General features: G+C 41.4%; 1 protein-coding gene and 1 long non-coding RNA gene across 2 annotated transcripts in view; both read left to right on the plus strand.

Annotated features, from left to right (window-relative positions):
* Positions 1-14,009, plus strand: part of LOC145435397 (NFX1-type zinc finger-containing protein 1-like) — a 98,023-nt gene extending 84,014 nt beyond the window's left edge. Inside the window, exons 29-36 of the mRNA XM_080312673.1 lie at positions 291-676; positions 749-916; positions 6,770-6,911; positions 6,999-7,128; positions 9,593-9,761; positions 12,739-12,856; positions 12,919-13,099; positions 13,159-14,009. Of these exons, the coding sequence (XP_080168799.1) occupies positions 291-676; positions 749-916; positions 6,770-6,911; positions 6,999-7,128; positions 9,593-9,761; positions 12,739-12,856; positions 12,919-13,099; positions 13,159-13,304 (1,440 nt within the window). The 3' untranslated portion in view covers positions 13,305-14,009. The remainder of the gene's footprint in view (positions 1-290; positions 677-748; positions 917-6,769; positions 6,912-6,998; positions 7,129-9,592; positions 9,762-12,738; positions 12,857-12,918; positions 13,100-13,158) is intronic.
* The window catches only part of LOC145436055 (uncharacterized), a 307,559-nt gene that overhangs the window by 225,740 nt on the left and 54,568 nt on the right, over positions 1-27,251 (plus strand). The window lies entirely within an intron of this gene.

Raw genomic sequence — 27,251 nt, forward strand, 5'->3', positions numbered from 1 at the left:
GGCAGTTGAAAATTGATTCTATATAATACTGATTGGAAATGCCGCTGATTATTTAGAAACCGACCATCGGAATTTCAACCAATAGACCTGATGTGATGAGCAATTAAAATGCTCAGATCTCAAATTGTACAATGTAGCCTACGTATATGGACAAAGGGTGCATATAGTTCGACCAGCACATTTTGATTCATTCAAGTTGAAACAGTTGCGTATTGGAGGCTCACGGAATGCAACGCATTTTATTGACTGTACCAATCAAGATGTTTGTATAATATAATGTTTATGCGCAGGGAAGACTGCATATTCCTTGCAAGGAACCTTGCGGTCGAGTTCTCGTGTGTGGTCATGGGTGTGAATCCAAGTGTTCCAGTTGTCCGCCATGTGACCATGAATGCCAGACAAGATGTGTACACAGCAGCTGTGAGAAGTCGTGTGAAGAGCCCTGCGTACCATGCAGAGAAAAATGTATCTGGAAGTGTCGCCACAAACAGTGCAGCATGCTTTGCAGTGAACCGTGCGATCGTGATCCCTGCAATGAAGAATGCAAAAAAGTTCTTGATTGTGGACATCCATGCATTGGTCTCTGCGGAGAGCCCTGTCCGAGGTTATGCAGGATTTGTCACGAAGACAAAGTTACTGAGATATTTTTTGGTACAGAAGACGAGGAAAATGCTAGGTAATCGAAATATTATTATTTGTTGATCTGTAGGCGCTACGATACGATTACTCCGTGTTTTTTACGAATCAGGTTTGTTGAACTAGAAGATTGTGGTCACATATTTACTTACGAAGACATGGACACGTGGATGAATCAGAAAGAAGAAGATGGTGGAATAAAAATGAAAGCCTGCCCACGTTGCTCTACCACAATATGGAGAAGCACCAGATATGGGAACGTCATAAATAAACTTCTCCAGTAAGTAATCACTGTGTGTAATGCCTAACTGCCAGTACGTATCCCTTACAACGTCACGAAGCCGATAGTGATTCTTCAGCGACTAAACGAAAACATTCGGATGTCTAGACCAGAAACTCTTAGCCCAATAATTAGATATTGCATTTGAAAAATATGAAGTTGCTGGTCATAAAATAGTTGAAATACCCGAAAACTGACAAATTATACTAAATAACTATGAACTCGTACCGTAATGGTTACATCGGATTCGACATCCCCATGATCTCTACTAAATCATGATTTGCGCAGATTTAAATCGACGGAGAGATGACATATTGAATTGTACCCTTTAACCAATTAATTGACTGTGATCAATAGCACTTGGTAAACGATGATTTTTTATGAGAGCCATCCTAGATTTCCATGTATACTAAATATAGTCATCGCAAATGTGGCCCTTGTTTTACTTACTCTTGCGTAGAGGATTGTGAAAACCAGTGGTCGGTTCATTTCGGTTTGTAAGGTTCTGTAGAATTGTCTTACGATATTTGTTGATATCAGCGAACCGGTTAACATTAGTGGCTGATGTCAATCACCTACTTGCCGAAAAAGCTACCTTGCGAGATAGGACCTGCCGACAAAAAAATTCATCCGATAACTGGCGAAAACCAATGATCAAATAACATAAAAGTAGACAAGTGATATTGCGGCATCCTCAATCTCAACAGCGAACAGGCGCCCGCCGTAGAAAAAAAATGATGATTTGAACAAAATGAATTGTCATAACGACGACGCTTTGTACAAATCAATTGATAGGAAGAGGGGGGCAAGATTAATACATGGACACAATCGTACATCGTGAACATTTTAAAAACCCAACAGGAAGAATATACAACGCTTTGATGATAGTGTCATGTCAGCCGTAATCCTTATGCGATTTGATTTCGCCTGGGTCGCTGTCTTGGTCAGAAAATGACGAGTTTTTCATAATGCTAACCTGCTTAAATTTACATCGCTAACTTTCGATCGAGTTTTAAGTGGCTACATCTTGATTTTTGTGTTTTAAATTAGTACACAGCTTAGTCCATGGATGGCCAATATGCGGCAGTAGACGGAAATCATGCGTTGGTCAAGACGTAATCAATTACTATGTGTTGGCGCCCATCAACAGGCAAATTTAATTTACGGATTGACTACCGAATTTTTGAGAGATTTTAATTAATTTCGAAATTTTATTCGCGCCGTGTGCGTTCAATGCAATTTTAATATAGCAGCAGTGACCTTTGTAATTTGAACCCCACCGTGCTGATGCGAATAGCAGAGGAAAATTATACGCCCCATAAAGAAATATCAACTTGGAATCGTGTGATCGTCACGAAAGATATTTGTATCTGGTACAATTGGGCGTTTCCAATATCTTTCCACTATATGACTATTGACAATCCTGATATGAAGGCAGCAAATGTGACTAATAGCAATTGGCCCATCCGAAGATGCATCATCATTAATAACTTTCCCTAAACTTCATCAACTCTACTGGTGAATCTGATCACGTCGGCTGAGGAAGGATAAATATTGTGCTGCGTTTAAAAATTATTTTCAAAGGTCAAAGATGTTTTAACTGTTTTTGAATCAATTCTTTGCGCTGAACTAAAAAAATGCAACCAGTTTTTCTCAATCAGGCCAGGTTTCTTCTCCACGGTCTATTCAATTATGCTAGCTTTTGTCATTATTCTATACATAGAAACTAATTTATGGGGTCATGCATGTTGTCAAATTTTGCAAGATGGTATTTTTATTTGAATTCAAGGTTTTGCAATGACAGCCGTTTTAAATACTATACTAAAATATAATAACATCGTTTGAATAAGGGCAGTTACAACTAACCAAGAAGTCATAATTCGTAAAAATCATAATTGTTCAATGGCGCTCAACATAACAGAAAAATGTAGAAGTTAATATGTTACACTATAAATACGTAAACACTTAACATCACAAGTGTAGTGGTAGCTCTATGGCGCCACTAGGGTGTGGCGACATTGCAGGTGCTTCGGTGCTTGGTCGTCACTGATGCAACGCCAGGTAGACAACTCTCTCCACCCTGTCGCGTATGCTAGCAGATCGCTGACTGAGACAGAGAGACGATACGCTCAAATCGAGAAAGAGGCCCTTGCTATAACGTGGTCTATGGAGAGATGGAAGGAACTCCTGATCGGCTTGCATCAAATTCGCGTGGAGACTGATCACCAACCATTAGTTCCACTTTTGTCAACAAAGACTCTTGATGAGCTTCCGCTCAGAGTGCAACGGTTTCGAATGCGGCTGATGAAGTTCAACTTCACCATATCTCATGTTCCGGGGAAACTGCTATATACGGCGGACGCATTGTCTCGTTGTCCGTTGCCAACTTTCGAGGACGTTGATGGCCTTCATAATGAGACAGAAGCCTATGTCAATGCCGTCACATCCAGCCTTCCTGCGTCTTGTAAACGGTTGGATGAAATTCGCTCAGAGCTCCAGAAAGATGACGTATTGCGCACAGTGATGCAATATGTATTCTCAGGGTGGCTGAAATGCAAAGAGACGCTGCATGGCCCACTTAAGCCATACTGGAATGATAGAGCCTGTTTATCTACTTATGAAGGACTCCTGCTTAAAGGGAATCGCTTGGTGATCCCCTGTACGCTGAGACAAGACGTTTTAATATACCTTCATGATGCTCACCAAGGGGTGACAAAATCCCGACTCAATGCATCACAGTCATGCTGGTGGCCTGGAATTTCTAAGGACATTGAAGAAACCGTCAGAAATTGCGAAAAGTGCACGGAGCATCAGCGAGAAAGGGTGGAACCGATGCTGTCAGCATCTTTCCCAGAGAGACCCTGGTCCCGTGTTGGTGCCGACTTCTTTCAATACCAGAATTCTATGTACCTGCTAGCCGTTGACTACTACTCCAGGGACATTGAGATTTGCATTGTCTCCAAAACAGTGAACGCAGCAGAGACGATTCTGAAATTCAAGAAGATTTTCAGTAGGCACGGCATCTGCGAGACTTTGGTCACAGATGGAGCACCTATGTTCTCTTCCCGTGACTTTGCGTCATTTTGCGAAAGCTGGAAAATTGAACATATCATGTCCTCACCTAGATATCCACAGGGGAAGTCGGAGGCTGAGCGTGCCGTTCAGACCATCAAAAACCTTCTGCGAAAATGTGACGGTGAATATCTGGCGCTACTCACATACCGCAACACGCCATTGGCTATCGGCTACTCGCCGGCAGAATTGAGCATGGGCCGCAAACTTAGAACAAGAGTACCGTGTCAGACGATCTTCTGCCCAAGTCTGTCGACCGAACCGCCGTGAAGAAAGCTGAAGCAGATTACCGACGCAGAGTTACTCGTGATTACAACAAAAGACACAGAGTAGTACCTGGAAAAACTTGACACTGACACTCGACCCAGATCCTTGGTTATCAGAACTGGCCGTGGCACCTTCAGAAAAAATCGCCGAATGGTGCGGAGATACCAGACGGAGAATGCCCCGCAAGAAGGCGTCGACATTACCGCCAGTGAGGCAGCTGAATTCTCCAAATTTCCCGTTCAGGGAGGAGAAAGCAGTTCGAGCGCTACTAGTGTCGATCGCGATGACCATCATGAGGCGGCGATAGTCCGACGGTCGGATCGGAACAGAACCACACCTCGCAGATACATCGAGGAGTACTGATGTAGCTATAGGAGTAGTGTGTGTAAATATGTTGTGTTCTTCATTCACCTCTTGCCTGCCAATTGCTTCATACCTTTATACCGCTAACTGCCTCAATTCGGATTGTTTATTGTCTTCATTTTGTGCTTGTGTTGTATATGTTTGTGCTGCTTATAAGCTTTTGTGCTTGTCCCGAGAAGGGAGATGTGGTGGTAGCTCTATGGCGCCACTAGGGTGTGACGACATTGTAGGTGCTTCAGTGCTTGGTCGTCACTGAATACATGGCTGCTTGAGAACTCACGTCTCGTATATTAGACAGACCGTCAGTCACGTTACTACAACAAGTGCGTTTTAAATGCGAAATCCTTGCCAACATCAATGTGTGAAGTGTCAAATGAAAACGAAGTGTTCAAAATAACTTAACAAAAAGAGGGCTGTACGGAACCAGATGATATAAAAAACTGATACTGATATTCCAACGATATATACAATAACAACGTAAGATACAAATGATTTATGCTGACGATAAATTTTGCTTCATAGATTCTCCTCCATGTTTGGATTTATGTGCGGATCCCCCTTCAAGCACCAACGGATATCTGCAAACATGTTTACGTCCCTGCATCCTTGATACCCTTCTTCCATCTGGCGAAGGACTTGGTGGAATCTCTCTCCTTGTTATTCGCTGTAATCACCACAGTTGACTGGAAAGTAATCCTAATGAGAAGTCAGAAGGTGCATTTTCACAGACATCAGGACTCTAAGGGATTGAAAGCTTTCAAGCAGCTCTTTGACCTGTGCTTCGTAAACAGGGCTTCTATGCTTTCCTGAGAAGTTTAAAATGACTACTCGAAAAGCTGCCCGGGGTCATTTTTATACTGCACCTATGTGTGCAGTGAAACCTGCATCTTTGATCAGTTCGCGGATCTGTGGCCTATATGCCCAAAGCTGATAATAATCCTAAAACTTCTTTAGAGTATACTACAGAGCAGTGATTCTCAAATTTTTTTAGACACGCATAACTTTTTGATAGTGATAAATTTCGCACCCCCTTCTCGTCATATTACGAAATTTTAAAGAGAGAAATCAGACTGCTAGAAATCCTAACGACTAGTTTGATGGCGTTGAAGGTTATGACTATTGATGAGCGAATTCTCAAATATGAAATTCAGACAATAGACAATATAAATACCATGAGCTGGAGATAAAAAAATTTCAGGTAACAGCGGATTTGCTCCCCCTTTCAGATGCTTTTGCGACCCCCACCTTGAGAACCACCGCTATAGGGTAATGTTCTTCGTCATAATTGAAATATTTTCCATGCTTTTCATCAAAATATCATTGCTAAATCCTTTTGATGACGTTATGAATCTTATTCGCATAACGCTGAAAGTTGCAGTTTTCGAAAAATCAAATGCAATTTGCCAAAAATCTAGACCTGATTGACGAAAACGGATAACGGTTTTGGATTCAGCATCAAAAAGGACACTAGGAACCATCAATACTTTAATACCCTCAAAATTGACGCAGCACACAGTTTAATACGTGAAAATACGTATTTTAATGAAGAAATTCATTTGTGAATTTTAATTTTTTTTCGCGTTTCGCGCTACTAGAAAACGCTGAAAAATGGGTGGAGCACATTGGAACAATTTGGCTGGGGCGCAATGTTCCATTAATATCCAAAGGCAGCTTATACGAAATCTATAAAAATCAACAGACGAGTGCGCAGAAGCAAGATCATCACCAATGCCTCCTTAAAACATCCCTTGAAGTGTCACGCAATAAACGGAGGACATTAAGGTCATTTTACCACCCCTCATAATCAATGTGGAACGACGAGGCGGCAGCGATCTTTATACAAGTTTCATGACGATTCCAAACTTTTGGATGTAAACTAAAACTGGTCTTAGACACATGCTGATATACCGTTTTCTTTAACAGTCCTCAGTGTCCTTCTAACTGATTTGGTGGTAATTTTTATTACTATTCCTTTCATCCCCGCTGCCAATCCTATTGTTCCCAAAATCAAAAGTTCATTGGTATTTCTGGATTTCTGGATCAATCTAAATTTCTGACTTAAATGTTTCTGGCTTATTGTGCCCTCCTTTCATGCTCATCTGCTCCCTTTACTTTGCAACAGGACTGTGTGAATTTTATCACATTTCATAGATCGATTAACCAAGTAAAGACCAAGAAATCCGGGATAATGGCAGAAGTCAATCAACAGAAATGTACACTCCTGAAACAAGTCTCCACCACACCATTTTCTAGTTTCCATAAAGCATACGAATTCATCACAAGAAAGTTAGAGGTGCCTATATACTTCAGTTAATCAGTCTTGCGCAAGGTATCGTTTGCGAATGTTGTAGTATTTATGCAACTGCTCTTTCGTTGTCAGAATCTCAAGAACGCTGGAAAGCTCTATATTGTCGAAACGATGTTTAGAAGGTTACAGGCACTGGACGAACTCAAGTGTGCTGAGGCTGAATTATCAGAAAAAAGCTACATCCCTCATAACCACGAGACAGGTAGGTGGAGTGATCCCGTTCTTCGCCATGTCCCTACGCGCGGTGACGACGTTTCATCGTGTGACGTCGTGGACCGGGAGTCGGCATATTCAGGCTCAACAGTACTTTTCAGCTGAACTGCGAGCACTCGCGAATGACTCGAGACTCAGACAGCCTAGACCAGGGGTGGGCAAACTACGGCCCGCGGGCCGCATGCGGCCCGCAACACCGTTCTGTGCGGCCCGCGAAAGTCTACAGAAACTTATTAAAAATATTGATAAAATGCGTACTAAAAATCAAATTAGTGCAGGGACCTGATTAAACTTTTTTTAGTATAATTCACCATGATAATTCTAAGGCATTGGTTCTCAATCTGGGGGACGCGTGCCCCTTGGGGTCGTGAAAGCATCTGAAGGGGATCGCGAAACTGAGCTCGACTGAAAATTTTTTTCGCGCTCTGCGCGATTTACTTCAAGTTCATAATTATTGCTCTGTATTTGGTATGAATTTCATATTCAAAAATCTCTCATCAATAGTCGTAACCTCCCATGCCACCAAACTATCCGTTAGGTTTGCTATAGCATACTGGTTACGTTTTGTGATATGACGATAAGGGGGCGCGAAATCTTTCACCATCATAAGGGAGGGGCATGTCTTAAAAAGTTCTAGAACCACTTTTCTAAGGTAAGTATTTCCTATATTATTTTTACTGTTTAATTTCTGGTGCGACAGCCCGATCTCAAGGCCCACGCAGTTTGAAAGGTTTCAACATCACAGAAATCCTAAACGAGATAGACGTAATTCGGATCACGAGTGTGATTTCAGATTGGCCACTCCAGTTTCAATTATTTCAGTGATGTGCTTATAAAACACGATTTGCGCGTGTCTTTAATAGATTCGTTCTCTGTATGCGTAGAATTAGGGTATATATATTTTATCTACAACAATAGTAGAAGCGTGTTTGAAGCTAACATGGTTATGATGCTGTCAGCATTGTTTGTCCTGGAACTGAACCAAAAGTGGAATTAGTAAATCTAAGCAGATCACTGCTCACACATTTAAATTTCAATCCTGTTCTAAGAATCGGGAAAACATACTTTCATCTCTATAGTTTAGACAAATTGGTTATTGAGGTCGACCAGCCTATGAAATCTCACCATTATTTCTGGCGCGTGTACGATGTCATCATAGCAACGTTTAGTTTGTTTTAAATAAGCATATACATTATCTCCATGTCCTCACTATAATATAATCAAATACCAGCAATATTGCGTTTTGGTATATAATCCCAATTTTACATAGTGCGGCCCGCGAATGGATTCAGATGTTGAATGCGGCCCGCGAGCTCAAAAGTTTGCCCACCCCTGGCCTAGACGGGCATTTCATTTTAACTTCGAAGGATAGTAAATTTACCGAATTATTCGTAATTCGTCTATCAGTAATGTTACTTGGTATTATATAGCATATACAAATAAGGCTCCTAAATGGCTGAAACCCCTTAAATAAACATGGTATGCCCACACTATTCAATAGCCCATTTGGATATGACACAAACTCGAATCTGAACACAGTGAGCAGTGAAAACAATGACTCCGTTCACGGTTTGGACTCCAGACCCTTGTCGTAAGTTATATTCTAGCGAATGTGCTTGTTTGTTTGTGGCATTCATGGTGTTTGTCGACTATGTTGGTCATTCACAGCAGTCCGATATTATTCAACGTTATTCCGACTTATAGCACGACCCTGCTCTAGGTTTTTCTAAGACACAGCCTACGCGGATGAGATGGCGAGGAGGAGCCTAGAAAAATCTCCAACATTGAGGCGGGAGTTCTGGAGTCGACACCTCGGTCGGACTCGAACCGGCAACCCATTGAGTTGCAACTGTGGATTATACCACTACGCTATCTCGCCATGTTTTGATCAAATATGACTAAGCCTGTGAGAATAACTTTGATAACACGACGTTACCATGATGGCTTGTCTCGCAAACACTGACAACAAGACCACGCTGATTTTGTTGTTTACCGTCCCTACGACTTCTAGTCTTCATGGAACCCATCGCAAATTTGAATATGCTTGTTATGTTCGAACAATGCATCTTAATTACACACAAATAGGATAAGGTATTTTCCACCTAACTCTAACATATCTTATATCAGTCACGACAAGCAAGAGCTATTACATCAGTCATATTGGGTGATCGTTTCTTGAGAGTTATTAATGTTTCGGCATAATGAGTGGGAATTGGTTTACCGTACAATTCCTTCATTAAACTTCGTGCTTGACTGCATACACAAAACGGCGTAAACCCCCGTCGAACACCTTCCCGATATATTCCGCTGTATATGAAAGTCGAATGGGCAGAGTAAGTATAATCATCAGAGGTTCTCAGCCATACCCGCAGTTGTCGCAATACTATCTGGGCAGGATGGGACGAGCTGGACAACTACTTATAATAATCACAGTCTCTGCCTCTGTCTTTCAGCGTTCAAGTGTGATATCAATGCAATTCACAAGTGGGTCATGTTAAAGAGATATCAAATCTCGGAAAAAGAGGACGCGCGATTTAACAACGAAATTGAGCGTCTCAAGAGTATTCTGAAATATTTTGGTATTCGCGCTAAAGCGGAAGATCTGCGGGACATTGATTCAAAGTAGGTACCGAGGTATCTATACTGGGAGCTGTGCAAACCGTTGAAGGATGTGTTCACGTGAATTTTACCTTAAGTCAGTAATAAAAAAAAAACGCCTACCCTTGACGTGACATTTATTACGATGAATATATCCATCCATATTATCTTAGAGCGGGGTTTCTCAAACTATTTTAACTGCGTATCCTGTCTTATTATCCGCAAGTGCGACGTGCATCTATGAAATTTAGAAGGTACAGGCAACTAGGTAAACGTTCTCTAAAGCATGATTCAATACAAGAAAGATCATTGATTCAGTCCGGTTGATGCCATCGCACGACTTATTTTTATTCTGAGCTCTGATAGATGATTCCCAACATTCTCCAATATATCGCGAGCAGCAGGATTTAAAGCTCACTCGTCCTCGGATCATTGAAAATTGCGATTGATTTCACAAAACCTAGCACTGAAAATCACCGTGTGCTCTTATACAAATATTCAGCCCAGAGCTATAACTGTCACGTCCCGAACCGCTTAATGGAGGAGGAGGAAAACTCGATGGTGAATAAAAATTATTTCTGAAATCAGAATGAATTGGAGTCTTTCGAGGCGTATTTTATTCACTGTTTTTCATACTTCGCGCGATTTTTTTTCGTTAGAGTTCTTGATTTTAATATGCCTGCATGAATATTTAGAAAATATAATATAAAAGAGACGTATTATCAGAGGTGGCCAAGGTAGCCATCTTCGGTATTTAGGTTGAAGTAGAAGCAACGGCGCCAGTACAAGTAGAAATAGAGATTTGCATGTAAGTAAAAAAGAAAGTAGTTTGAGCCACATTTTGCCTAGAAAACTGAAAAATGTAAAGTAGATGTAGAAGTACTTTAAAATCATAACCACTTGAGGAAGTAGTGGAAGTAGATAAAATCTACTTGAAGTACTTTGAAAAGTAGAAGCACTTCGTCACTGACCACCTCCGCATGATATACAGAAACGACTTCAACCATGTCAGTGCACATAATAATTCATTTGCTTCAATATTAGAGCAGGGCGATCAGCAATTAAACAAGCATAAAACGTGGGGCAGACGTTACTTTTCTAAGCCAGCTGAATCATCTCAAAATTCCTCACGATATAACAGATTCCGTCTTGGACATATAATTATTCGAGAGGTCTGGTCGTGACTGGAATGAAATCGAACCGAGGTCAATCAGATCTCATGCTTCGTGATATGTATTTCGTCGTAACTCGCTGTCTGTAATTAGCCAGACGCAACCCAAGACAGGCGGTTTGTTATCGCGATATCTTAGGCAAAAGCCTTTTTAGTTAGTATACTCTTCTCGACGACGCGAGATCCATCACGGTTTTATGTTAAATTTTCTTTTTACTGTCACCGCGTGACACATCCAGTGACATTAAAACAAAATTCAAGGAAGTTTGATTACATATGTTGTGATTACCGAAACCCTATGTGCACATTGGGCTTCAAATCTTAGGTATATAAATCTTGTTCTTGGTAATGTCCTTCTCGGTAATGCCAATATCGGTCGGCCATTCTTAGTAATATCATTATCGTTAATGTCTATTCTCGGTCCTGTCTTTCTCTGTAATGTCCGTTTTCGGTCGTGACATTCTCGGTAATAACATTCTCGGTATTGCTTCGTAATTTTTAGTCAGGGTGTGCAACCCTGTGGTATTAGAGCGGAACTGTTAGCAATATTCATTTTATGCAATAATTTAAGCAAATATTACGTACAATAGCCTAAACGATATCTTTGGTGACGTAGAGAACCAAATTTATTCCCTTTGCGATCAATACTTTACGAACCACTGGCGTAACCGATGCCATTACCAGCTTCAGATAAGCGGTTGGTGGGATTGTGACGAAACTGAAAATGTTCTGCACGCCGTTTGCTGACTCCTTATTTACTAGCTGACTGATCTGTGTTAATGTTCACGTTCATGTATTTCTGTTCATTTGGAAATAGTCTGATCTTTATGTTGTATGATTCATGAGTTGCCGACCTACTTTCGCTCCAGGATTTCGTAATTTCGCGGACCGGTAAGTAGAGATGAGGGGTCTAGATAAATCGGCAACACTTGAGTAGAAATTTTTGAGTCGACCACTGTGGGTACATTTAGTGTCTTAACGAGGGAAAGTGCCGCTTCGTAGAAATTTGTTCTTGCTTTTCTTCATTGATTAAGTTCGTGGTGTTTTAAGTGGTACAGTCGTTTCACTCTGAGTCATCGCATATTTAGACAAATTATCCGTGTGAAGTCTGGAGTGTGCTATTTACTTGTAGTAAATGCCGAAGTAACATACCGAACATCTGCTCAGTTACAAACATAGAAGTAGCAATTTTCACCACCTTTCAAAACTACTTCATATGTGAGTGGAGAATGAAAATCTGAAAAACATTCATGCAGATATTATCAAAAATTCGATTGCTCTGACAAGTGGTCTGACATATACAGTCGGTAATTATGAGGTGGATATTTAGATATTGCATGGCGTTTCTTCACGACCTACGCAATATAACTTATAATATTATAAAAATCGTATTTTCAAACTTATGTTCAGATCGTTCAGTTACCCCTATAAGGAGACTTCATCGCTCAGATATTTCGATAATGTCGTTCATAAAATTTAGGCGTGGACATAGACATACCCAAACACTAGGTTCCACAAATTCCAAGTATAAAAAGAGGTAGGGTATAAACAACCACTTCAATATGAAATAATTGGTAAGGGAAAACCACTTGAGTACTCTAAAGAAGCTGAACTACTTCGTTACTATGATAAGTGATCACCTTTGGGATTTAGGCCTCGTGTAATACACTGCCTGCACAACACCGGGTGTAGAGAGCGGCCTAAATCAACCTCCAAATAGGGGAGGTTCGAGTTGACATTGATCCAATTCCTGCCTATAGGCCTACAACCAATTTTGTTGCAACTTATTCATGCCACATTCCGACTAAGTTGATATTTTACAACCGACAGAGTCAAAGAAATGGTGGAAGAACTTGGTAAATTACTGCTTGAAACCATTGCTCCTTACAATGACGAATCTACCGTGAAGAATGACGTTGATCGATTGTTTGAAACGATATACGAACTAGTAGGATTTATTGTATTAGCTATACTATTCTAGAAATATTATTGACGATTTCTGTGTTGAAGGCCCCAGCGCTCAAAATTGACTTCGGAATCACTGCCGAGGAAAAGAAGTATATTTGTAATGCAATGCAGTTTCAAAGCAAAGGTCATTGGTTTGAGTGCCCCAACGGCCATGTTTACGCCATAGGCGAGTGTGGAGGAGCGACCCAAAAATCTAAGTGCCCGGAATGCAAAGCAGATATCGGTAGCACATAATAGAAATATTCGAAGTGAAGTCTAGATAATCAGGATTTCACATTTCAGGCGGCACCAGTCATCAACTTGATCCAACAAATCGCGTTTCCGAGCAAATGGATGGAGCAACACGCTCTGCTTACGAAGAAGAGATGCGCACCAATTACATACCAGTCGAAATGCTTGCAGACCTGCGTCGACAAGGCTTCAGATAATTATTGTATTCAAATCCAGCATATCCCCGTGATCAGTAGAAATGCACTCTAATTACCACTGTAGAAACAGAAGATAGTATAGCTTCATATATCGGTGAAAGTATAGATTAGACAAGAAGTGTGTTACGCGGTGATCACGGCATGAAAAATAACTTTCTAATTTAGCATAGCAGTCCGGTGCGTTCCGGCAAATTTCAAGTGGTTTGAGAGAAGAGCAAACACATTATTATATGTATATGCCTACTTGATTCGTAATTCCTAAAGTAGGCTATTTATAATTGCATTTTCCCTTCAGCAATTCGCGATTCCCATTTGTTCCAATATCGTAATTTGTTGATAAGTCTCGCTATCACCGTTCCAATTGCTAATGGGATGCAGGGGGCTGAGCATTGGTCGAAAGCCTGTAACTACTAGAAACTTACCGACTCTAGAATATCTGTCCTGCTATCCGAAGAGGTTGTACATTCATGGATTATTATATAAACTGTTATGGATTGCATATCACTGTCTAGTCCCTATGACCTATGTAGTCTTATCCTGAGGTATACAGGATATACGCATGAATGCAATACGATTAGTTAAGTCTGTAAACAACTACAATATGGCGTAATGTTATGTGATCTGGCCCAAAAATAATAATGACTATCCGCGACTATTAATATTATCAAATATTTCATAACGTGCATGTGGTTTGTTTTGATTAGATTAGATTAGTTAGTTAGTTAGTTAGTCAAATAATTAATTAGTTACATCTTAATGCTGTCCATGTGAATAAATTTGATATGTGACTCCAGAGTCTTACATTGATTGTTTACGGTTTTGCAGTCTGATAGCGATTATTCTTAAAATATTTCGACGAACACAACGAAAAAAAGCATCGGTACTTATTTACAAGAAAAGGTCATCACCTCGCCTTTTTCTCCTCCTCGCCAGCTCATCCGTGTAAGCGGGGTTATATAAAAGCCTGGAAGTATGCCGTGTTACAAGTGGGCATCTATACGGAATAAAAATGAAGAAACTTGGCCTGGTGTAACTGATCATAGTAGTCGACAAACACCATGGATACAACAAACAACAACGACCTCGGCTTTATTTGTGCACAGCTTAGATTTTCTGTGCGCAGGGGCCGTGTCAGCACTGCGCAATTGCGCACGTGGGCAGCTGAGAGGGAACATTGGTCGTGGTCGCGAGTAGTATATAGTTTGGGCGGAATCCCCCCATTCGCGATTTATAATAAACAAACAAGAATTATCAATATAATAAGTATTGAAAGAATTAGCTCATTCTCAATTTAGCAGCAACACTTTTATGACCCTGTGTGCGGCAGTCAAAAAGGGGGAATAATCCCCGCTAGAGAGAAAAATAACAAAGAATCCCGATTGACCTTTGTACTCTGGTCAGACACGAAACTTGGGATTTATTATAATACATTGTAATTTTACTGTAATTTTGCACGATCCACAGCTGACTTCGGTCGTACACGACGGTGATAATAGTTGCCTGCCCTGACTCGTTGTTCCGTGGTCCAATTTCGTAGCTTGGGAGCAATAGCCTGTCAAACTGGTTGAATTGTCGTTCCGCGGTTGATTCAATTTCGTGTACGGGGGTTCATAGGAATAATTGCCGGTCGTGACGTCAGTATAGTTTTCTTCTGATCCATGAGATCCTGGTGCGTGTTTTAGGTGTCCATACGTTCGGCTGTGTAAGATGACGCTTCTGGTCTGTCTCATACTGTCGCACTTGAACCCGTTTGCTTTGTTGTCCACCCAGACAGTAACGAGAAATGATCTGTTATGATTATAAATATGTGTGTCATTTCGAGTCATACCGAGAATCAGAATGAATGTCGTAGTAGAAATTTGTATTAGGCGACCCGACATAGATTAGCTTAAATAAAGTAACATTATGAATATAATAAGTAATTAAACAAATAGCTGATTCTCAATTTTGCTCGCATCAACGTGTTAACCCCCGGTGTTACGTACCTAGTATTCGGTGCAAGCAACGAATGTGGCTGTTCCATACCTATACCGCGTTCTAGCGTCTTCATAAGGACAGACAGTCCCATCCGAACAATGTATTTATGATGGGTTCTTTTTACTGCTTCACGTCTGGTCAAGCGTAATCATACCAGTGCCTATAAATGATATGCAATTTACCGCGGGATATTAATTTTGTATGCTGTACATGATGTACAACTTGAATCGATCTGTTGTCGTACTGATGCTTTTCCCGTCTGTACGATAGATATGGATCACGAGTTCACTGCGCACTTGTCGTTCGAGTGCGACTAATTTCGCTGTAGACAATCAATTGTGTTCGCGTGTACCGTAACATATCCTTAATACATGTTATGCCAACACCTCCAAACATATTTACAGTATCATACTACGGATATATAGATTCGGCGGAGTGTTACCGTCAGAGAATTGCTGTGTCACCCTTTCGAGCCTCGCATTTACCGTTGGAACTCTGAAACTACGAGTACGATGTCAGATTCAGTTGTATAGTGACGAATCGGGATAGCTCGCTTCATCGGGGATCAGTGGACTCACCTTATTTCGCTGAAACACGCTCAGTTGCGGTGGTGCAATAATGGGGGATGAATTGTGGCAGATCATACGTGATGCAATCTAGCCTGCTTTCGGTGAGGTGTAAAGATGAGCGGGAGACTTCGAAATCTGAATCCACCCCGACTCGGGTTGCCAAATCAAAGTCCAAAAAATCCGGCTGGCACGTAAAGTCCTGTTATTTCCACATGTTGTGAGGGTAAAATATAGCATAAATCCGACTCTCAAGGCCATTTGGCTGCATCCAGTCCGGCTTCGCTCAAAACTGATGAAATCTGCGCCGGGCCCGGAGATGATTCGTGACCACCCCCGTCCAGACAAAATAGTTCTGCTGTAATGTGGGTGTCGTTGCATAATAATTTGCGTAAAACGAAACTTTATATCACCCCTTTGGCGAAATTCTGTTTGATTCGTCTAAACCGGTGCTATTAGTGTAATTTGATTTGGCACCACAAGAATTATATTGGCAAAATCTTATCGATCACACAACGATAACAACCTTCCCCGTCAACAACCCCGACGGGATATAACCATGTAGATTTCATTCATATTATTATTAAGAGGTATTCCACCACGTTCACACGATATTATCACGTACGATTCCTTTGGCATGGTTGTTTTTGTTAGTATTGTAACATGGTGATCACTAACAGGGGGCTGTTAATCCAGGTCCAAAGAGTCTGGAAATACGTTAGCAATACAACCGGCGGCCGGTAGGGTATTAGAGAGAATTGCTTATTTTTTCGACGGGAACGGTGATCACACTGACTGGGTTTCATAACTCGTCGTTGGAATGCTTGTAATTTCGGTGTGGTGTGATGAACGCAAATCAGCTGTGATCAATCGAGCGTGACACAATCGATGTCAGTCATCAATCCGCCTGTATGACAAAACTCGCGTCTTCGGGTTGACAGCAACACAATGCGATCCATTTGATGTCCCCATCGACCCTCCTATTTTAATAGGTTTACCATACGGCCTCATTTAGGGGAGCATATGTCCTCCTTTTCCTAGATATGTCACCCCTTCGCCCAAATATACTCTCTTTCTGTCAATTTGTCCTCCTTGTTAGCTTAACATATCCAAAAAACACCACAAGTAACGCAAAATGTGGGCCTGGATTACGAAAGTCGGGTATTTACGTAGCCAAATCGAAAAAAATGACGCTATGATGGCATTGTGCAGGCTACTACGTGGATACGGGGGCCTGTGTAAACATGTATAGGTGAAAAGTAAAAGCGACCCAAACTACCTTTACATGAAAAAGATCGAGCGCACTCGACCATGTCGGGGTATACCCACCTTAGTACAGCGAAATGATCCAATGTCGTAGCTAGAATAGCCGGGGTGGCGGTACATCATTCTCACAAGATGCACTTTGGAATGCGTGTGAAATCGACATCGCCTGTTACTCGACTGAAGCAAGTCGCCACTGCAATCCCTCTCTGTGTATACACAACGTAGGCTATACTAGGTACTGCAGATCCAGACGAAGCTACGCATTCTAGCGAGGTTATCGAGATAGCTGGAGTGATTTACAACACATGCTAAATTTACTTCAAATGGAAGGACAAAATATATAGCTTTTGAAGTACTCAAGTAGAAGTAGTTTTAAAGAAATGTCGGTATCGTGAAATCGCTTTCTATCCTAATTATAAAGAGTAAAGAGTAGGTCCCCATAAAACTGTCGAGCCAAAATACAGTTTTGAAGCGATCCAGTAATTTGTAAATCTTATTTATGGGTTGCACGGTGTGTAAATTGATTAGAGAGAAGCAGACACGGCGGTGCCTGTATAACAAGGCTGTTCTCAAATCCACATTGTCCTCGTTATTATCGGCGAGATATGGCTTTGCAGTGACATTGCGGTCGTTAAAATACATTGATTAAATAGGATTTATTCCTCATATATGGGGATCAATGGGTGAGTAATGTATCGATTCAGCAATTCGGTCCGCCAAGTACTTAATTTTCTTATATCCGGCCCGTCGACTGAAGGAGTTGCCCGCCCCCCTTGTATAACACATATGTAAATGGTATAATAGCGACATCTAACGGTTGTTAATCATCCATAAAAATACAGCTGACCGGTAATACAGCCCTTAAGGATAAACTAGGAATATCTGTGTGAGTCGCCTCGATTGACCCATGCGGCAAGTTTAGACACTAAAGTATTTTGAGGTGTGATATAATCCTAGTAATTGTACTGTATTTTTCCACGCACACGTACCACAATCGAAAACGGGGTTCGTCCGTCTGATTCCCAGCGTTTGCCTCGAAGAAAGTATCGGGTATAAGTGACCATGGATCTACGCCAAGTCTGTCCACCACTTTTGAGTAGATATTTGGAAAGACTGGCTCGTGATCACCTCCATACAAGGCCTAATAGTTCTGCGTACAGCGAAACTTTGTAGCGACCTATTTGCGGGCTGTGCATGTGTTGTTAGTGCAATCGTGTTTAGCCCCACAAAAACGTAGTCATTTGAGGATGAATAAAATCTTACCCCACAACGATACCAAATTTACCCCCTCAACGACTCCAACGGTATGTATTTATGTAAATTTCATATTTTTATGAAAAAGCTAATCGACCACAAGATACTGTTACGTACCATCTCTTTCGGTGGGGTTTGTTAGTATTGTAAAATGATGATCGGGAGCTATGGTCTTTTACACTAGGTCTAAAAGGGTAGGGGTATTCGTTAGTGATACACTCGTCTGACGGTGGGGTATTCGACAAAATAACTCTGTTTTTACTACGGAAACCATGATCATACTTACGGGCTCTCATCACTTGTCGTACGAATGCTTGTAATTTCGGTGTGATGTACTCAAAACAGCTGTGATCACTGCGAGTGTGACGCGATCGAAGTCAGTCCTATCAGCTGTCTGAGGAAACTCGTATACTCAGTAAGAGAGAGAGAGAGAGTCTTTATTTTCATCCAACCAAAATACATAACACTCGGCAGTGATGGTGGTACAGAAAATATGCTTGCACAGTATTCGGTATTAGATAGGAATGATCGATAAGACCGTGAAGGTCATCTAGTCTGATCACACCAGCATCAAACAGGTACACTTGACTCTAAACAGTCTGGCTGTAAAGGTTGACGGCAATGCGATATATTTGATCCCCCCCATCGATCCTCATACTAATGGGGTTGGCGTGCCTCCTTCTCCAGGAAAATATCCTCGCATAAATGTACTCCTTTTTGTGAATTTATCTTCCGTTTTAGCTTAAAATACCCAAAAAGACCGTGAATAACGCGAAATAGGGACCTACGAGAGGCGGGTAGGGTCTATCTTGCTGTTTTCGGATGATCCTGCTATTCAAATGTAGGATTTTGGTGTAGGTCTGATTGATAACTTTATAAAAGTGAAGTAAACTCATTACAAAACTACTTTCTGCTTTTTTGAAGTCAAACGTGTAAAGAGTAAGTAATTTCACCTGAAAACGGTTGAGGAGTAAGTTAAAACGACTTGAGTATATAGTACAAGTACCGAGTACTCGAATCAGTAGCGTGACACCATTACTCACCCAAGTCCGCAACACACAAACCGAAGAAATAATATACAGATATGGAAATAACCCACGATATTTTCCGCTGACACGTTTCAGATTCAGTACAACTCGACAGTCAAGTCCATCTGGCTTCGGCTTGCAATTTGAAAGAGTTTGAAAAACCGGGGGTGGTACCTAAAAACGTGGTGTTGTTTTGTGTATTTCAGTGAAGCAAATTCAATTTAAATCTCAAACCACGCTATCCTGTGCCCGACATCATTGAAAATCGATTAAAACCTGATCACCACCTGGGTATTCAATCCGTTGTGTGTAAAATGGTATACCATGTTGGTATCGATCGTATATTAATTTTGCGATTTGCGTCGATCTGCTGTCAGACAGATATACTTTTACACACCCTTGAAATAAACAGTATTACCGCGTTGTCTATATTACGGCTCTGTGGTTAGACAATACAGATTAGCGACACTCCCAGACTGATCAATAGTGGGATACTCAAGCCCGTAAAACTCTCATTATCCTGTGAAATTATGCGACGCGTTTGGCGCCGCGACGTTGTCTATGTAGATCGCTATTCAATTAGATCCATCTCACCAACATATATACCGCCTGGTTATCAAGTGTTTTTATGTATGATCTGCCCCCGCTGTCTAGCGAGACGAGCCCACGGATTTTGGTGTCTGATTGATAATGTCATAAGAGTGTGGTAAATTCCTTTACAAACTACTTTACACATTTCAAAATCCCAACACCCGAAAAGTAAGTAGCTAAAACTGTTGAAGCGGAGGCAGTCTGAAACATAACGACTCATATAGCACAGATGGACAAATCCTAATCGAGTACTTCGGATAGAGCTGCATCCTTGAAATCGTTATTTCCTCAACAAATCGATACAAGAATGGATCTGCATGGAAATAAGCCTGAATATGTTCTGGTGACACTCGTTATGGAAAGCTAAATTCGCAATTCACCTGCTATGCCCACATCCCCAACAGAACATATTGGCAATTAATATCAGTCATATACTACACAAATACCCATTTACTCGAATGGTACCATGACTGAATTACTGTAGTGTAGGCGAATCAGCGTCTACTGATCCTCACAGTTGCCGTTTAAACAGGTTTTTGCTGGGGAGGGTCAACTGTGATCGGGCACGGCTCATCAATCTGCTACTTTCAGACTTATACGCGCGTGGGTTGAAAAAAAAATTGGCTCGGATGCTATGTCAGCTCAGGGCGACAATTCGAAGTTCTAAACGATACGGTTCGTCAAATAAAACACGACATCTTCAAAAAGGTATTAAAATCACCCGATGCTAAAATAAGTAGTACGGTAAAATTACTAATAAGGTATGTCTCCGGGGCGCCCGTCCATGCCCCCGTAACTATACGTTTCGGAAGGGTATACCGAAAGCCTCTTTACACTGTGTGATCAGACTAGATGACCTTCACGGTCTTATCGATCATTCCTATCTAGTACCGAATACTGTGCAAAGTATATTTTCTGTACCACCATCACTGCCGTTTGTTATGTATTTTGGTTTGTTTAAAATAAAGACTCTCTTTGTGTATTTTCTCGTGTGGTATTGCAACCAACCCCTATTCGCAAATCCACATCTTTCACCGTCAGACGATAAATGGTATTTTGTAGTATTGGTGTTATCAAATCTGTCACATAAAGTTGACCTACTTTCATGGTGGTTTCTAGTACTCGACTAGGGTGAGTCGTGTCTATTGTAATACCGTCTCTTTTATCGCTGTATTACCCCACTATAAATGATTATAATACCAACATTGAATCCTCGGACACGCTCAAACAACACGAAATTATACAGACGCGAAAAATACAGTGTAAAGAGGCTTTCGGTATACCCTTCCGAAACGTATAGTTACGGGGGCATGGACGGGCGCCCCGGAGACATACCTTATTAGTAATTTTACCGTACTACTTATTTTAGCATCGGGTGATTTTAATACCTTTTTGAAGATGTCGTGTTTTATTTGACGAACCGTATCGTTTAGAACTTCGAATTGTCGCCCTGAGCTGACATAGCATCCGAGCCAATTTTTTTTTCAACCCACGCGCGTATAAGTCTGAAAGTAGCAGATTGATGAGCCGTGCCCGATCACAGTTGACCCTCCCCAGCAAAAACCTGTTTAAACGGCAACTGTGAGGATCAGTAGACGCTGATTCGCCTACACTACAGTAATTCAGTCATGGTACCATTCGAGTAAATGGGTATTTGTGTAGTATATGACTGATATTAATTGCCAATATGTTCTGTTGGGGATGTGGGCATAGCAGGTGAATTGCGAATTTAGCTTTCCATAACGAGTGTCACCAGAACATATTCAGGCTTATTTCCATGCAGATCCATTCTTGTATCGATTTGTTGAGGAAATAACGATTTCAAGGATGCAGCTCTATCCGAAGTACTCGATTAGGATTTGTCCATCTGTGCTATATGAGTCGTTATGTTTCAGACTGCCTCCGCTTCAACAGTTTTAGCTACTTACTTTTCGGGTGTTGGGATTTTGAAATGTGTAAAGTAGTTTGTAAAGGAATTTACCACACTCTTATGACATTATCAATCAGACACCAAAATCCGTGGGCTCGTCTCGCTAGACAGCGGGGGCAGATCATACATAAAAACACTTGATAACCAGGCGGTATATATGTTGGTGAGATGGATCTAATTGAATAGCGATCTACATAGACAACGTCGCGGCGCCAAACGCGTCGCATAATTTCACAGGATAATGAGAGTTTTACGGGCTTGAGTATCCCACTATTGATCAGTCTGGGAGTGTCGCTAATCTGTATTGTCTAACCACAGAGCCGTAATATAGACAACGCGGTAATACTGTTTATTTCAAGGGTGTGTAAAAGTATATCTGTCTGACAGCAGATCGACGCAAATCGCAAAATTAATATACGATCGATACCAACATGGTATACCATTTTACACACAACGGATTGAATACCCAGGTGGTGATCAGGTTTTAATCGATTTTCAATGATGTCGGGCACAGGATAGCGTGGTTTGAGATTTAAATTGAATTTGCTTCACTGAAATACACAAAACAACACCACGTTTTTAGGTACCACCCCCGGTTTTTCAAACTCTTTCAAATTGCAAGCCGAAGCCAGATGGACTTGACTGTCGAGTTGTACTGAATCTGAAACGTGTCAGCGGAAAATATCGTGGGTTATTTCCATATCTGTATATTATTTCTTCGGTTTGTGTGTTGCGGACTTGGGTGAGTAATGGTGTCACGCTACTGATTCGAGTACTCGGTACTTGTACTATATACTCAAGTCGTTTTAACTTACTCCTCAACCGTTTTCAGGTGAAATTACTTACTCTTTACACGTTTGACTTCAAAAAAGCAGAAAGTAGTTTTGTAATGAGTTTACTTCACTTTTATAAAGTTATCAATCAGACCTACACCAAAATCCTACATTTGAATAGCAGGATCATCCGAAAACAGCAAGATAGACCCTACCCGCCTCTCGTAGGTCCCTATTTCGCGTTATTCACGGTCTTTTTGGGTATTTTAAGCTAAAACGGAAGATAAATTCACAAAAAGGAGTACATTTATGCGAGGATATTTTCCTGGAGAAGGAGGCACGCCAACCCCATTAGTATGAGGATCGATGGGGGGATCAAATATATCGCATTGCCGTCAACCTTTACAGCCAGACTGTTTAGAGTCAAGTGTACCTGTTTGATGCTGGTGTGATCAGACTAGATGACCTTCACGGTCTTATCGATCATTCCTATCTAATACCGAATACTGTGCAAGCATATTTTCTGTACCACCATCACTGCCGAGTGTTATGTATTTTGGTTGGATGAAAATAAAGACTCTCTCTCTCTCTCTTACTGAGTATACGAGTTTCCTCAGACAGCTGATAGGACTGACTTCGATCGCGTCACACTCGCAGTGATCACAGCTGTTTTGAGTACATCACACCGAAATTACAAGCATTCGTACGACAAGTGATGAGAGCCCGTAAGTATGATCATGGTTTCCGTAGTAAAAACAGAGTTATTTTGTCGAATACCCCACCGTCAGACGAGTGTATCACTAACGAATACCCCTACCCTTTTAGACCTAGTGTAAAAGACCATAGCTCCCGATCATCATTTTACAATACTAACAAACCCCACCGAAAGAGATGGTACGTAACAGTATCTTGTGGTCGATTAGCTTTTTCATAAAAATATGAAATTTACATAAATACATACCGTTGGAGTCGTTGAGGGGGTAAATTTGGTATCGTTGTGGGGTAAGATTTTATTCATCCTCAAATGACTACGTTTTTGTGGGACTAAACACGATTGCACTAACAACACATGCACAGCCCGCAAATAGGTCGCTACAAAGTTTCGCTGTACGCAGAACTATTAGGCCTTGTATGGAGGTGATCACGAGCCAGTCTTTCCAAATATCTACTCAAAAGTGGTGGACAGACTTGGCGTAGATCCATGGTCACTTATACCCGATACTTTCTTCGAGGCAAACGCTGGGAATCAGACGGGCGAACCCCGTTTTCGATTGTGGTACGTGTGCGTGGAAAAATACAGTACAATTACTAGGATTATATCACACCTCAAAATACTTTAGTGTCTAAACTTGCCGCATGGGTCAATCGAGGCGACTCACACAGATATTCCTAGTTTATCCTTAAGGGCTGTATTACCGGTCAGATGTATTTTTATGGATGATTAACAACCGTTAGCTGTCGCTATTGTACCATTTACATATGTGTTATACAAGGGGGGCGGGCAACTCCTTCAGTCGACGGGCCGGATATAAGAAAATTAAGTACTTGGTGGACCGAATTGCTGAATCGATACATTACTCACCCATTGATCCCCATATATGAGGAATAAATCCTATTTAATCAATGTATTTTAACGACCGCAATGTCACTGCAAAGCCATATCTCGCCGATAATAACGAGGACAATGTGGATTTGAGAACAGCCTTGTTATACAGGCACCGCCGTGTCTGCTTCTCTCTAATCAATTTACACACCGTGCAACCCATAAATAAGATTTACAAATTACTGGATCGCTTCAAAACTGTATTTTGGCTCGACAGTTTTATGGGGACCTACTCTTTACTCTTTATAATTAGGATAGAAAGCGATTTCACGATACCGACATTTCTTTAAAACTACTTCTACTTGAGTACTTCAAAAGCTATATATTTTGTCCTTCCATTTGAAGTAAATTTAGCATGTGTTGTAAATCACTCCAGCTATCTCGATAACCTCGCTAGAATGCGTAGCTTCGTCTGGATCTGCAGTACCTAGTATAGCCTACGTTGTGTATACACAGAGAGGGATTGCAGTGGCGACTTGCTTCAGTCGAGTAACAGGCGATGTCGATTTCACACGCATTCCAAAGTGCATCTTGTGAGAATGATGTACCGCCACCCCGGCTATTCTAGCTACGACATTGGATCATTTCGCTGTACTAAGGTGGGTATACCCCGACATGGTCGAGTGCGCTCGATCTTTTTCATGTAAAGGTAGCCTAGTTTGGGTCGCTTTTACTTTTCACCTATACATGTTTACACAGGCCCCCGTATCCACGTAGTAGCCTGCACAATGCCATCATAGCGTCATTTTTTTCGATTTGGCTACGTAAATACCCGACTTTCGTAATCCTGGCCCACATTTTGCGGTACTTGTGGTGTTTTTTGGATATGTTAAGCTAACAAGGAGGACAAATTGACAGAAAGAGAGTATATTTGGGCGAAGGGGTGACATATCTAGGAAAAGGAGGACATATGCTCCCCTAAATGAGGCCGTATGGTAAACCTATTAAAATAGGAGGGTCGATGGGGACATCAAATGGATCGCATTGTGTTGCTGTCAACCCGAAGACGCGAGTTTTGTCATACAGGCGGATTGATGACTGACATCGATTGTGTCACGCTCGATTGATCACAGCTGATTTGCGTTCATCACACCACACCGAAATTACAAGCATTCCAACGACGAGTTATGAAACCCAGTCAGTGTGATCACCGTTCCCGTCGAAAAAATAAGCAATTCTCTCTAATACCCTACCGGCCGCCGGTTGTATTGCTAACGTATTTCCAGACTCTTTGGACCTGGATTAACAGCCCCCTGTTAGTGATCACCATGTTACAATACTAACAAAAACAACCATGCCAAAGGAATCGTACGTGATAATATCGTGTGAACGTGGTGGAATACCTCTTAATAATAATATGAATGAAATCTACATGGTTATATCCCGTCGGGGTTGTTGACGGGGAAGGTTGTTATCGTTGTGTGATCGATAAGATTTTGCCAATATAATTCTTGTGGTGCCAAATCAAATTACACTAATAGCACCGGTTTAGACGAATCAAACAGAATTTCGCCAAAGGGGTGATATAAAGTTTCGTTTTACGCAAATTATTATGCAACGACACCCACATTACAGCAGAACTATTTTGTCTGGACGGGGGTGGTCACGAATCATCTCCGGGCCCGGCGCAGATTTCATCAGTTTTGAGCGAAGCCGGACTGGATGCAGCCAAATGGCCTTGAGAGTCGGATTTATGCTATATTTTACCCTCACAACATGTGGAAATAACAGGACTTTACGTGCCAGCCGGATTTTTTGGACTTTGATTTGGCAACCCGAGTCGGGGTGGATTCAGATTTCGAAGTCTCCCGCTCATCTTTACACCTCACCGAAAGCAGGCTAGATTGCATCACGTATTATCTGCCACAATTCATCCCCCATTATTGCACCACCGCAACTGAGCGTGTTTCAGTGAAATAAGGTGAGTCCACTAATCCCCGATGAAGCGAGCTATCCCGATTCGTCACTATACAACTGAATCTGACATCGTACTCGTAGTTTCAGAGTTCCAACGGTAAATGCGAGGCTCGAAAGGGTGACACAGCAATTCTCTGACGGTAACACTCCGCCGAATCTATATATCCGTAGTATGATACTGTAAATATGTTTGGAGGTGTTGGCATAACATGTATTAAGGATATGTTACGGTACACGCGAACACAATTGATTGTCTACAGCGAAATTAGTCGCACTCGAACGACAAGTGCGCAGTGAACTCGTGATCCATATCTATCGTACAGACGGGAAAAGCATCAGTACGACAACAGATCGATTCAAGTTGTACATCATGTACAGCATACAAAATTAATATCCCGCGGTAAATTGCATATCATTTATAGGCACTGGTATGATTACGCTTGACCAGACGTGAAGCAGTAAAAAGAACCCATCATAAATACATTGTTCGGATGGGACTGTCTGTCCTTATGAAGACGCTAGAACGCGGTATAGGTATGGAACAGCCACATTTGTTGCTTGCACCGAATACTAGGTACGTAACACCGGGGGTTAACACGTTGATGCGAGCAAAATTGAGAATCAGCTATTTGTTTAATTACTTATTATATTCATAATGTTACTTTATTTAAGCTAATCTATGTCGGGTCGCCTAATACAAATTTCTACTACGACATTCATTCTGATTCTCGGTATGACTCGAAATGACACACATATTTATAATCATAACAGATCATTTCTCGTTACTGTCTGGGTGGACAACAAAGCAAACGGGTTCAAGTGCGACAGTATGAGACAGACCAGAAGCGTCATCTTACACAGCCGAACGTATGGACACCTAAAACACGCACCAGGATCTCATGGATCAGAAGAAAACTATACTGACGTCACGACCGGCAATTATTCCTATGAACCCCCGTACACGAAATTGAATCAACCGCGGAACGACAAGTCAACCAGTTTGACAGGCTATTGCTTCCAAGCTACGAAATTGGACCATGGA

Source organism: Botryllus schlosseri, chromosome 3 (genome assembly GCF_051294905.1).
Source record: "Botryllus schlosseri isolate E-star chromosome 3, Bs_hap1, whole genome shotgun sequence".
NCBI lineage: Eukaryota > Metazoa > Chordata > Ascidiacea > Stolidobranchia > Styelidae > Botryllus > Botryllus schlosseri.